General features: G+C 57.6%; 1 protein-coding gene across 4 annotated transcripts; it reads left to right on the top strand.

The window, feature by feature from the left end:
- The first annotated feature begins 2,326 nt into the window (after positions 1-2,326).
- Positions 2,327-12,367, top strand: LOC136109463 (fas-binding factor 1 homolog). Of its 4 annotated transcripts, none has more exons than XM_071816657.1 (18): positions 2,328-2,623; positions 2,952-2,979; positions 3,385-3,426; positions 3,750-3,810; positions 3,899-3,950; positions 4,393-4,519; positions 5,365-5,494; positions 5,717-5,796; positions 6,133-6,235; positions 6,341-6,769; positions 7,230-7,314; positions 7,515-7,615; positions 7,977-8,183; positions 8,703-8,810; positions 9,136-9,289; positions 10,101-10,277; positions 10,463-10,855; positions 11,052-12,367. In XM_071816657.1, exons 1-18 carry the CDS (start codon positions 2,621-2,623, stop codon positions 11,277-11,279), a joined length of 2,508 nt encoding a protein of 835 aa, XP_071672758.1. In that variant the 5' UTR covers positions 2,328-2,620; the 3' UTR covers positions 11,280-12,367. The 4 variants fall into 4 exon arrangements, with proteins under 4 accessions (XP_071672756.1, XP_071672757.1, XP_071672758.1 ...); XM_071816658.1 differs by having other exon boundaries at positions 6,356-6,769; XM_071816655.1 differs by having other exon boundaries at positions 2,327-2,623; positions 6,133-6,769.
- Positions 12,368-13,550: the final 1,183 nt, after the last annotated feature.

Here is a 13,550-nt window from a genome sequence, read left to right on the forward strand (position 1 = left end):
GGAGCCCAAAAGCCCCTGAGCCCAGCACAGCAGCTGCCAATGCTTCCCACCACCCCGTCACCCTGTGACACCCACACCAGCACTGTGACACCCACACCAGCACCTCCGGCATCCCTCACGCACCCCAATGCCACCCCCATGTCCGCCCTCAGCCTCCTGGCAGCCCTGGCACCTTGCAGCCCATGCAGAGGCCCCGGTGGTCCCTACAGTTCCTTGTACCTCGCAGCGCAGGACACACTCACACCCCTCTCCAAGCACATCACCACCCACTGCCCATCCCAATACTTCTGCTCATCCCTGGCCAGTTTCCCCAGAGCCTCTACCTGCCTCTCACCCAAATTCACTCAAGAGGGGACCAGGGTCAGTCCTTACCCATGCACGGATTCTCTGTAGCCCCTTGACCAGTTGCAGAGAGCAAGAAGGTCTCCCCTCAGTTCCTGTTCTCCAGCTGACCCCCCCAGGTTCCTCAGCTGCTCCCGTCACACTTGTGCTCCAGCCCCTCACCAGCTCCGTTCCCTTCTCTCAACTCGCTCCAGCACCTCAACGGATTTCTTGGCGTGAGGGGCCCAAACCTGCCCCCAGGATATGCAGTTTGGCCTCCCCAGTGCCCAGTCCATGGGTCAGTCACTGCCCTGGTCCTGTTGGCCATGGGGCTGTGTGGTTCTGCAGGGGCTGGATGGGACAAATCCCCAACATTCGGTGTCAGGATAAGGCTTCCCGGGCTCAGGCCAGGTTGGGTTCGCTCCGGGAAGGGTTTGTTGCCAGCAGCAGGCAGGCAGGAGCGAGTCGGGGCTGTGATGCCAGGTACTGGGCAGGTCCCTTTGCAAACCCCATAGCATCTGGTGGGAAAAGAGAGAATGGAGAGGGGTTTGGGCTGTACCCAGTTCTCTGGTGTTTGATGAGCCTTCACCATGTCTAATGACCAGACTAAAATTTCTGATCATCTGGAGGATGAGCAGTTCCCATCCACCCTCGTGGGGAAGAAGCAACATCCCAGCTGGTGGGCACCAGCAGCTCCAGACCGTGGCAGCTCCGCAGAGGCTGTCTCAGGGCTTTTTTCAGTGCACCCTGGAGTTCGTTGTGGTTGTTTTTATGAGGGTGTCCAAAGCCCGTTTTAAGTTGTCTGAGAGCACCCCCTCCTGGGCATGGCAGAAAAGCACCGAGGAGAAAACCGAAGGAAGAGCTGCTGCTGGGTGTTCTGGGCCATCTGAATCAGCATCTTGAAGGTGGCTCTGCATCCTGCCAGGTGCCTGACAGGCAGTAGGGAGACACCCAGAAGGAAAGGACACTGTTTTCCCGCTCTGAAATCGGGCAGAGCAAACATGGGAGAAGATGTATGAACTCGGGGACCCCCATCCTTTCCAGCTATGTGAGTTTATTTTGACAGCGTAGGACTTCTCCACTCGTAGTGAAATTCCATGGTTCTCTCCAGGCTTAGCAGCTGCTCTGCACTAGAGTAGACACACTTAGACAGCAGGCTTGACAAAGCCCATGCAGAAGGTTTCAAGGTTTTAAGCCATGAGGTGTGTGGGCTTTCCAAAGAGGTTTGAAACTCCCACGGGGGCAGCGGAGCCGCCGGGGCTGGAGCCCCGGGTCCTGCCCCGGGCCCGCTGGGAAGGGTCGGGCGGGACCGGGAAAGGCCGGGAGGGGCCGGGCGGGGCTGCTGCGGGCGGGGCCGGGGCTGCCGTGAGCCCGGGGGCCGGGACGCCGCGGCCGTGGCCACCAGGCCCGCGCGCGCTGGGGGCCGGGGGCGCGAGGGCGCCCCGTGTCGCGGCCACGGGACGCGGAGCGGCGGCGGTTGGTGCGGTCGGTGCCGTTTGCGCGGTTGGTGCGGTCGGTGCCGTTTGTGCGGTTGGTGCGGTCGCTGCGGTTGGTGCCGCGGCGGCTGCTCCGTCCTGCAGCATCGCGGGAGGTGCATTTGGAGACTTCGGTTGACGCCTTTGAGCTACTGGAGAGTGTGCAGAGAAGAGCAAGAGAGCTGGTGAGGGGCTGGAGCACAAGTGTGATGGGAGCGGCTGAGGGACCTGGGGGGTTCAGCTGGAGAACAGGAGCTGAGGGGAGACCTTCTGATCTCTGAACTGTCTGAAAGGAGCTTGGAGCCAGGGAGAGTCGGGCTCTGCTCCCCAGGAACAAGCGCCAGGAGCAGAGGAAACGGCCTCAAGTTGCGCCAGGGGAGGTTGAGGTTTGATCTGGGGAACAATTTCTTCCCCAAAGGGCTGTGGGGCATTGGAACAGGCTGCCCAGGGCAGTGGAGGAGTTCCCATCCCTGGAGGGGTTTGACATGGGGTAGTGGTGGACTTGGTAGTGTGAGGTTTATGGTTGGACTCGATGATCTTGAGGGTCTTTTCCAACCAGAATACTTCTGTGATTCTGTGATTCCGGGTGTGTTTAAGGCTGAGCTGGAGCCTGGTTTTTGAGGGGCTTGGAGAGGTCCGAGCAGCAGGGAGCCAGCCGGGGGGGTGGCAGAGGGACGCAGGTTGAACAGCAAGTGGGGAAATCCTCCTGTCCCTGCAGGTCAGAGTGTGGACGTGACCAAGGATCTTCGGTCCCCCCCTGGGGGTTGACATCGGAGGAATCTGCGAAGACACCCTCTGGAGCAAGGGAAAGCCCGGCTCTTGCGATGGTGAGTGTGACGGGTGCTCAGGCAGGCCCGGGAAATGCTCAGTGCTGCTCTGGCACTGGCTGGGAGGCAGGAGCCATCCTGAGGGCTGGGGGCTTCTGCCCAGCTGGCAGGCAGGAGGGGCTGAGCCCCCTGGTGTCACTGAAGGGGTCACATCTCTCCGCTCCCCCGGGCTTTCAGCTGCCATTTCCCAAGCAGTGCGGGCGGGACGAGGGCGTCGCTGGTGCTGCTGGGGTTCTCGGGAGAAACCTGCCTCTGGCTTGAGTGTGCTGAGACAGTCCAGCTCAGACTGGCTTGGTTTTCTAATGAGGGAATTTGTCTTTCTCCACAGGCTACGCAAGCCAAGAGAGGTTTAAGTGGTAAGTGCGCTGGCCTGGTCTCCTTTCACTGTGCGCAGGTGCTTTGGTCTGCTGGGAATGCCTGGGGCGGAGGAGGGGGACACTGGGGTGAGGTGGCAGCCCTGGCTACCGCAATGGTCACCATCCTTGTGTGGAAGGTGCAGCTCAGGGCATCGTGTCGTTCCTGACTCAAATATACTCACCTGCCTCTCCGATCAAAGGGATTTACTTCCTGGGTTCCTGTATTCTGTGGTTGTGGGTTTTCCCAAATCTGGGGGAGAATATATGCATTTATTTCAGTTCTTCCCCACCCCTGCTCCCTAACTGCTGGTTTAGAGGCCTCTTGCTGCCCCTGACACTGGGAGCTTCTCTGCACCAGCTCGATGAGCTCACCTGCCTCAGCACCTTGAATTTGTCTTGTTTCAGGCTCTGTTGATGACCTCCTTGAGGACCTTTGGAGATATGATGGTAAAATGAAACTTCTTTGCTGCTGCAAGGGCAGCATCCTGGTCCTGGTCCTCCCTTCCTGGGAGCAGGAGCTGCTGGTGCAACAGCCCTTGATGCGCGAGGGGCTCCAGTTGTGAGGGGGAGGCAGCAGGGAGCAGAGGGGAGAGCCGGGTTCCCAGAGCCAGAGGCCACTCAATAGGTTGGCCGTCGGTCTGGGGAGGGGAAGTTTGTCCCTGATTAAAAGCCTCTGTGGTCCATGACAAGCCGGCAAATCCCCCCGTGGAGTGCTCAGGCCAGGGCTATGCCCGTGTCCATCATCCTGATCTCTCCCTGTGTGTTTCCAGTTGAACCCCGTTTTACAGCCGGTGGGAGAGCCTTGAAGACCAGCGCGCGGGTCACCAAGGAGTGAGTGCCTTTCAGATCTCTGCGTGCTCCCCACGTCCTCCTGACCTGCCCCCTCCTCAGCTTCTGCACCCGCTCCCTGCCCCGACAGGTTGCTTCCAGAGATTTGCAACGTCCCTGGAGAGAACAAGGCAGCTGCAGGGGTGAGCCCAAACGTGGGGAGAGAGCCTGGATGTCCTGAGGGCTGGGGCTGAGCTCTCTGGCATCACTGGCAGGGGCAAAAAGCCAGGAGAGGGGAGTGGGTGGCTGGTGGGAGACGGGCTTCCAGGTACCGAGGATGGAGCAAAGCCCGGGGGCACCCGCTGCTGCAGCCCAGCCTTCCTGGGTGCGCTTCGGCTCCAGCATCGTAGGAAGAGCCCTCACCCAAAGCAATGGCCTTGGGTGTTCCTGACACTTCTCCCAGAGGCAGCAGCAGGATCTCAGCACAGGACTCAGGGCTCAGAGCGTTTCAAGTACCGAAATCCCCCCGTCTCAGCCCCCGTGCGCTGCAGCCGCGGCCCCCAGCACCAGCCTCCCAAGGGAGAAGCAGTGCTGAGGCATCTGCTGCGCTCGCCCTGTGCCCGTCCTCATCCTCTTGCTTTCCAGGACAAGGACGACGGGGACTGGGATTTCCTGAGGACATCGAAACCCAGTGCTGGCCTACAGAAGATGCCCGTGAAACGTGGCACTGAAAGCAGCTCTGAGACAACAGCAGAACAGAGCAGCAGGAAAGGTAAGCAGGTTGCTGGATGCCTCCTCCTTGTAGGAAAGGAATCGGCAGCCTGGCTGAGTTTGTGTGAGGTCCCAGCTGATGAAATGGAAAGCCACCCAGTCCCACCTCTGATCAAGCAGTGCGGTCATTTCTAGAGCAGCCTGATAACGGGATTGGTTGTGCCACAGCTCAGGGAGTGCCCCAGGTTACAGAACTGGCCTTTCCTTTCCGGGAAGGGAGGCTCAGATCTTCCCTTGGGCCTCACCCGGCCTGTTGTGCACCGTGCCAAAGGACAACAAGTTTTCGTGGTCAGGATTTGGGTGGCTGTAGCATCCCCGGTCCACGGCAAAGCCCAGCAGGGCACATCTGTGTGGGTCCCGGCTGCACTGGGCAGTGTTACAGGCACTCGCCCCTCTTGTTCCTGCAGCGGGGACGCTCATGGATCTGATAGTCACCTCAAATGGCCTTTGCCCCGATAAATCCACTCTGGACACCAGTAGCAGCCGGTGGGTTGGGGCAAGGGCCAGGGTGTGTTTAGAGCAGGGCCTTTGGGTGAAGAGGGGCTGGAACAATCTGATTGGAAACTTGCAAAGCTCAAGAAGCTCCTGGTGTTGCCGGAGCTGGAAACCCCAGTGTCAGTGACCCCCAGCCATGTCCCAGCAGTGGATGCAGGGGCACAGAGCAGCAGTGGCGCGTTGCCGCTTTGTCACTTGCTGTGAGGTTCAGTCACGGAAAAGACATTGAAAAAGGACTTTGTAAATGGTCCAGGGAGAGAAGAGCAGGCAGGGCTGCTTTGATCTCTTGTTGTTTAAAAAAACAAACCCCACCCTGCTCAAACCTCCTCCCACGGGTGATCCCATCCCCAGAGCTGCCCCCACGCCAGACGCCCCTGCGCACTGTGGCCCCGGTCCAGAGGAGGAAGACGTCGATGTTTGAAGATGCTGAAGACGACGACCTCTTGGATGTGCTAAGACGTGGCAAAGGCCCAAAAAAAGAGTAAGGGTAGTGAGGAGGCGATGGCAGTAACGCAGGGGGTGGGCTCTGTGTTGAGCTGGTGCCACTGTGCTGGGGGGGGATGCCGGAGCTTCTGCCCGTGGGTCCCAGCAAGGGGCAAGAGCAGCTGGTTTGGCAGAGAAGAGCCAGAGCAGCCTGGCCAGGCTGTGTGAGGAGGGACAGCCCTGCCTCTGGGAGAAAACATCTGCCACCGTGTCCCCACAGAGAGGAGCTCCGGCCAGCGCGCTCCACGCTGGACGGCTTGTTCGGACGAGGCTCCGCGGCCAAAGTCCTGGAAAAGCCAGGTACGGGAGAGCATAGGGAGTGCAAAGTGGATAAAAAGTCCCAGAAGCAGCCAGGTGAGCCCAGCCAGGGACGTTGGGCAGGTCTGCAGAGGCGACAGCATTGGCTTGGGCTAGCGAGCTGGATTTCTCGTGGCCTTGCAGGGGAAATGCCCTTTGTGTCGGGCTGAGCAGGGCGGTCAAGGGGCTCTGGGTCAGCGGGGCGGAAGGCGGCTCATGCACAAGGGTTGTGCTCTGCCCTCGAGGCAGCCTGGGAGGAGGAGGAGGAGGAGGGGAGGGCTGGTGTCTTTGCAGCAGCTGCTCCTCTGGGCGCTGACTCAAGGCTCCCTGTCTGAACAGAGGAGGAAGGGCGCGGGGACAAGAAGGAGCTTGTCTTCGGAGAGTACCAGCCCTCGATGGGCTCCAGGCCCGCGGTCCAGCCGGCGGTGGGGCAGTTGGTGAGGTACGGTGCTGTGCGTGTGTCTGGAGCGTCGCTGTCCCTGAGGCGGAGCAGGCAGGTCCCCGGGTCCCCTCGCAGGCAGGTCTGCAACTGCTTCTCCTTCCTCAGGTTTTCTGCCAACAGCAGCAGCGAAACAAACCCAGAGCCCCGCTCCACACCTCGTCCTCCCCGCAGACGGAACCCCGTGCGGAGGAGAAGGGCCGAAGACGACTGGCTGAGCTGGGAGGATGAGGATTTCACGGATCCCACCAGCCAGTCCAGGGCTGCAGAGGAGGCAGCGCCTAAACCCGACCCGATGGACTGGCTGATTGATGCCTTGGCTCGCAGGAGAGCCGAAGAACAGGCCAAGGCACAGGAGATAAAGGCCGAGACCATGGAGACCCAGGAGAAGAAAACCAAGCCCTCCGAGACTGAAGAGAAAAAGGCTGAGCCCTCGGAGGCGCAAGAGAAAAAGAACAAACCCTCGGAGGCCCAAGACACAAAGGCCGAGCCCTCAGAGACCGCGGGCGAAGGGCCGGGTCCCCGCTCTCCCGGCAGGTAAAGGCCCGGTCAATGGCCGCAGCGCTCCCGTCTGCTCCACGTGTGGCTGCTGCAGCAGCAGCTCTCAGCAGCGCTTGCCTCAGATTGACCCAATTCGTGTTAAGCACTTTCTCGTATCCAGTTGGGGTAATGCCGCGGGTCTTTGTCCCACTGATCCAGCCCACAGTCCCATTCCCCTCGGCAGGTTCAGACTTGTGCCGTCCCAATGGGGCTCAGAAGGGAATTGCAGCCCCCGTGCCTGGAGCGGTGGGCAGGGGTTGTGAGCTGGGGGTGCCCGGGGAAGGGGGCGGATGCAGCCAGGGGAGCACCAGGGATGGAGCTGTTGGGGTCTTTGCTCCCTCGGCAGCCAAGAGGCTGAATCCTGCCTTTCACCTGCGAGGCAGGAACTGGTGTTGTGGAGGGATCTTGTCTTTCGTGGCCTCCTCGGCTTGACCACATCGGGTGCTTTATCTTGCAGCCAGCTGGCCGCCTCCACAGCAGCATTGGACTGTCGGGCAGAGCTGCTGAGCGCCCAGGCACGTGTGGCAGAGCTGGAGAGCCAGGTGAGCCCCAGCGCCTGCTGGATGGGGCCCATGGGTGACCCAGGGGGAGGAGAAGGGGCCATGTCTGCTCCTAACAGCATCAGGGTGATGGGAGAGAGGAGGAACCTCCCTGTGCAGAGATGCCAACAACGGCCACCGAGTGCTGCTGTGGGGGTTCTGTCCCCGAGGCAGCACAAGAACCTTCTCCCCGGTCCCGGCAGGTCCAGATGCTGGAGGAGGAGCGGGCGCAGCAGAAAGTGTTATTGGAGAGTGCCCAGCGGCAGCACCAGGAGCACCTGGATGTCCAGGAGAGCAGCCACAGGTACCGGGCTCTGGGCTGTGCTCCCCTCCTCTAGCAGGTCCTTGCCCACAGCCCCGTCCATCTCCCCTGGGGGGACAGCGCTGGGGCGCGGCCCAAATCCAGCCCTGGGTGGGTGACAAGAGGAGGGGCCTGTCCCTTTGCCAGCACGTCCCCAGTCAGGGCACCGCACTGCGCAGCAGCAGAGGGCTCAGGGCTCAGAATGCAGAGAGCGAAGCAGCCCCTGCCTCCGTTTCCCCACACACACAGCAAAACTGATCTGCTGCTAAATCCCCATGTGCCCTTTGGGTGCAGAGTACCAGGTACGGCAAGGAAAGCAACACTTGTTCGGTGCTGTGACCCCTCACGGGCTCTCTCTGGGCAGGACCTCAGTGAACATAATGAAGGAGAAGTATGAGCAGCAGGTGGAGATGCTGCGGCGGCAGAACGAGCAGCTGGCGGCACAGCTGCGGCAGGAGCGGCAGGACACGGCGCGGGATCGGGCAGAGCTGCTGGCGCAGCACCAGCTGGACCTGGAGCAGCTGTGGGAGCAGCACCGGCTGGAGCTGCAGCAGCTGCGGGAGCTGCAGAGGTGAGAGCGGCACGAGCGGCACGTGGTGCCAGTGCCCCCGGTCTGGGTGAAGGAATCAGGGAACAGTTTGGGGAGACAGTGAAAGGAGAATGGAGAGTCCAGAAGCGCTGGGTTGAGGGCAGCCCAGTGGCTTTTGGAGTGGGGATTTGCTTTGCAGGTGAAGACAGGGAGATCTGGCTGGAGACGTCATTCTGAGGGAATGCATTGCATTTTGAAAGATGCTGAACCCCATGTTTTCTCTCCCCCAGATCCCTTTTATTCAGAACAATGAGTTGCTGATGTCCACATAGTTTGGGTCAATAAGAAATCTGGTTTTGGTAGAGAAGCCCATAACCCCCAGATGTGGTCCATCCCAGATGGGGATGGCTGTCTGTGGGATGCCCCCTAACAGACCAGCCTGCCAGCTCAGCTCCTGGGACCTGGTTCTCAGCCCCACGACCGAGCCTCTCCCATGGTGCCCGTCATGGGGAGCACCAGTTTGTAACAGCCCGTGGTGGGCTCCTTCCCCGTGTCCTGCAGGGAGTCTGTTGAGAAACTGCGCAAGAAACACGAGGAGCAGCTCCAGCACGTCAAGTGGCTGAAAGAGAGAGAGATGGATGTGCTGACCGGCACCATTTCACACACCAGGTACTGACAGCCCGTGTCGTGTCCCCACGTTGATCCCTGGCCGCGGTGTTCCCTGACCTCTGGGGAACCAGGCTCGGAGCACAGGAGGAACAGGGGCCATCCTCTCTCCCACCCGGATGCTGAGCCTCCAGGGATGCTGAGCTGTTGTTTAGTATCTGTCCTTGCTCCCCGAAGCAGCAGCTGCATCTTCCTACTGTTCTGCTCTGATCCCGAGAGGTTCAGGACAGGGCTGCCTGGCCCATGGCCCGGCACATGTCCCTCTCTCCTTCGCAGTGAGACAAAGTGTGTCCCCCAGGGTGACCCCTCCCCCGGCTCCTCTGCACAGGTCTCTGGACAGCGTCGTTGAGAGGATGGAGAAGTTCTCCAGCGACCTGCAGAACGTGTGCAGGAGGAGCATGGAGGAGGAGCAGAGCCGTGTCCGGGAGCTGGTGGCCAACACGCAGACCAGGCTGGGCGAGCAGACTTGGCTGCTGGAGCAGGTGAGCCCACACTGTGTCCTCTGCCCGGGCCAGGCTCCTGGCTGGGTCCAGGCATTTCTCTGGCCCACTGGAGGTCCCTGGCCTGGAGCCCGTGAATGGCGTCTGGCCCTGCAGCGTCTGGCAGGCTCACACGTGGGTCCTGCTCAACGGGGAGACTTTCAGCGCTGCCTTCTTGTGACAAAGACGTCACTCGGGGTGGTGAGAATGGGGGTGTCTCAGGAACAGGCTCCACCAGCCTCTTTCAGCTGTTGACTGAAGCGTCAGTCGCCTCTGTCTCTCCCCTTCACCCGTGAGGAGTTTGGGCAGCCAGAGCAGGCACAGCCGCCTCTGTTGGGAGTCGGGGGAGAGAAAACCCCCACGGTGGGTGAGGCAAAACCTCCCTGTGCCATTGGGACGTGTCTGGAGCCGGTTCTGCTCCCTCTGGGGCTGTCCAGAGGGGACATGTGGCACAGACAGTGTGGCAGAGCTGCATTTTTCAGGGCTGCCAGGGTGGCAAAGGACCACTCAGGCTGGGTATTTCCAGTGCCGAGGAACTGCTGTGCAGTGAGCGTGTTTGAGGGTGTGCAGCACGGTGAGGGGTTCCATCCGTTCTGGGGAAGGAGTGTGTGTGTGTGTCCGGTCCCAGCTCTGCCAGCCCTGGTCCCCACAGGCAGGTGGGTAAGGGCTCTGCTGGAGCACTGGGGACTGTTGCTCTGCACCCAAAGCGGCCACATGAGGAGCTCAACAGGGGCTCTGCCTCCCCTTGGGAAGACGGGAGATGGTGTCCAGGATGGGGCAGGTGATGCATCGGTTTCCCCCGTGCCCACCCTAGGAGCGGGCAGAGCTGAAGATCCAGCGCCAGGAGCTGAAAGCCAAGGAGGAACAGCTGGCGAGAGACAGGCAGAGGCTGGACGAGGCCTGGCAGGAAATGCAGCTGGAGAAGGAGAAGGTGATCGAGGCCGTGCGACATGTCCAGAAGCAGCAGGAGATGATCAGAAGCACGAAGGAGGTAAGCAGAGCGTCTGCGCCACGGTTCGCAGCCGTGCACGGGCCGGCAGCACAGCTGGGGTCTCACATCCCTCCTGAAGTCGTGAATCCTGTGCTGGGAGGGGAACAAGGGGACGCCCAGAGGAGCCCCCGCCCAGGGCAGAGAGGGTCCCTGTCCCCAACCTCCCCACCCGCTCTGCCTTGCAGCTCTCGGCCCAGAAGCACGCGGAGGGGGAGCGAGCCCTGGGGGAGGCACGCAGGATGCAATCAGAGTTCTGGGACAAGCTGCAGGTCCTGCAGCAGCAGGAGGAGCAGCTGAAGCAGCAGGAGGAGCAGTTGAAGCAGCAGCAGGAGCAGCTGAAGCCACAGCTGGAGCAGCTGAAGCAGCAGAAGGAACAGCTGAAGCAGCTGCAGGAGCAGATGAATCAGCAACAGGAGCAGATGAAGCAGCAGCTGGAGCAGATGAAGCAGCAGCCAGAGCAGCTGAAACAGCAGCTGCAGCAGCTGAAGCAGGATCAGGAGCAGCTGAAGCAGGAAAAGGCCTCCCTGTCTTCCATGTTCAGTGCCCAGATGCAGCTGCTGAAGGTCCAGGCCCAGCAGGTGAGGTGGGGGGAGAGCTCAGACTGCGAGGTTCTGGGCTCTGGGGGAGCATGGGGAGGGGTCCCCTTCATGGGGGACCATGGCACGAGGGAGGCTTTGGGATACTTCTCTTGTTGATGAGCAACACCTTGGATTGTGACCCTGTTTCTGTGGCACTTTCTGGGATACATCCCACACATCCTTCCTCTCTTCTCAGGGGGACAAAGAGTTAGAGAAGCAGAGAATCTTCTTGGAGAACCTCAAGAAAGTACGATACAACACTGCACGGCTGTCAACAACCCCTCCATCCTCCTCCCGTTCTGTGGACGATACCATTGAGTATACGCATGCATTAATAGAGGCCCTGAGGAAAGCATCTCCACCTGTGCAAGTAGCTGACCTGTCCTCCATTCTCCGGCCTCCCATTACTTTCAAGACCCTTTAATCAGGCTCTGCCCCAGTGGCCATTCTGTCAGCTCTGCTTCTGGCGTGACTTGTAATAACATCGGATGTGAGACTGTGGGTACGCGTTAGAGGCCTTGAAGACTTCAGGAGTTCGTTTGGAAACATTAGTGAGGATGCTTAATAAAAAGAAAGGGAGGGCTGTTGCGGAATAAGTTTACTCACTTAAATTCCTTTAGTTGTATTCTATGCTTCGACACATCGAGATAAGGACAGAGAAAAAACTGCCTGGAAGACAGAGGGAGAGAATCCAAGAAGAAACAATGAAGGCCCCAGACCCAAAATTACCAGTGGACCAACAGGCTCGTGAAAGATGCGTGAAGAGCAGGTGCACAGACTGTGGGGGTTTACAAGCCCAAGTCTCTTTTGTCTCATGCTCCTCCTGCTGAGAGGCCAAAGTCCAGACAGTTGCTTTGCTGTTATGCAGTTATTTATGGAGATCCTGAGGAAAGCGCCCTACAACACTTCACCTCTGCCGGCATCCCGAACCTCCTCCCTTCTCTGGACTGAAGAGAAGCCGCTAAATTAATGTAGACTGTGTTTAAGTTACAAAGACGTACCCATCGTTAACCAATGACGTGGTAAATGCTTTCTAACCAGCTGCAAAATGAGGGGATATTTTTCAAGTTTTAAATCGTTTTGCCTGACAAAGAGACCGGAAGATTAGAAGCAGAGTGCTTAGCTTATATTTGACTAGTAATTAACAGTAAGAATCTCGTCAGTTATAACTAACTTCATACTAACCTTATGTTAGCTCACAGGAAAGAGATTGGGGAACCACCTGGTGATAACGTGAATAGAGAAACCTTGCTGACATATTATAATCAGTCGCCATTGTATAAATTAGATGATGAGGAGAAGTGGCCTCTGAATGAAACTCTGAATGATGCCACGTTAACGTTCTTCTTGAAGAGAGAAGGCAAGTGCAGTCAAGTGGTGGACGCTGATACGTTTTTCACTTTGCAAAAACACCCAGAGTGGCAGACAGAATGCGGTATTAACTTGCCACCCCAGGATCCAGCTGTGTTCACGTTAAAAAGGGAGCAGAATAAAGCTCAGGAGAAGTTGAAACCATGTTGTTCAGCATGTAGAATAAGACAGAAAACTCCCCTGATGAGAGGGGAGAGTGAGATAGAAGACTGTGTGTCCCCACAGAGTGTGGAATTGAAGATGATGTGCCTTCAGCTTCCGAGGTGGTGAAACTCTGGAGAAAGAAGAGGAAAACATGGAAAAGAAGCTGAGATTTTAGTTGAGACTGGAACGTTTCCTTTGGTTTTGAATCAGGAATTGATACCATTAGATGAAGATTTTGTACCTGTGGTGGGAGCTACTGGCCAAGAAGACAAAGCTTTCTTCAACAGCCAATCCAATAGAAACTGGAGAAACAAATTGGAATTCCTAAGTTCTTATCTAAGCCCGGGTCTCCAAAACCGTTACGGAGACGAGACTTAGGAAAACAGTTGCAAGCAATAATAACATTCAAACAAGGTGAAATGACAAAATGGAATTCCTAAGTTCTTATCTACACCTGGGTCTCCAAAACCGTTACGGAGACAAGACTTAGGAAAACAATTGCAAGCAATAATAAAATTCAAACAAGGTGAAGTGACAAAATGGAATTCCTAAGTTCTTATCTACACCTGGGTCTCCAAAACCGTTACGGAGACGAGACTTAGGAAAACAAGTGCAAGCAATAATAACATTCAAACAAGGTGAAGTGACAAAATGGAATTCCTAAGTTCTTATCTAAGCCCGGGTCTCCAAAACCGTTACGGAGACGAGACTTAGGAAAACAAGTGCAAGCAATAATAACATTCAAACAAGGTGAAGTGACAAAATGGAATTCCTAAGTTCTTATCTACGCCTGGGTCTCCAAAACCGTTACGGAGACGAGACTTAGGAAAACAAGTGCAAGCAATAATAACATTCAAACAAGGTGAAGTGACAAAATGGAATTCCTAAGTTCTTATCTACACCTGGGTCTCCAAAACCGTTACGGAGACGAGACTTAGGAAAACAAGTGCAAGCAATAATAACATTCAAACAAGGTGAAGTGACAAAATGGAATTCCTAAGTTCTTATCTACGCCTGGGTCTCCAAAACCGTTACGGAGACGAGACTTAGGAAAACAAGTGCAAGCAATAATAACATTCAAACAAGGTGAAGTGACAAAATGGAATTCCTAAGTTCTTATCTACACCTGGGTCTCCAAAACCGTTACGGAGACAAGACTTAGGAAAACAATTGCAAGCAA

This window comes from Patagioenas fasciata, chromosome 18, assembly GCF_037038585.1.
Source record: "Patagioenas fasciata isolate bPatFas1 chromosome 18, bPatFas1.hap1, whole genome shotgun sequence".
Lineage (NCBI taxonomy): Eukaryota > Metazoa > Chordata > Aves > Columbiformes > Columbidae > Patagioenas > Patagioenas fasciata.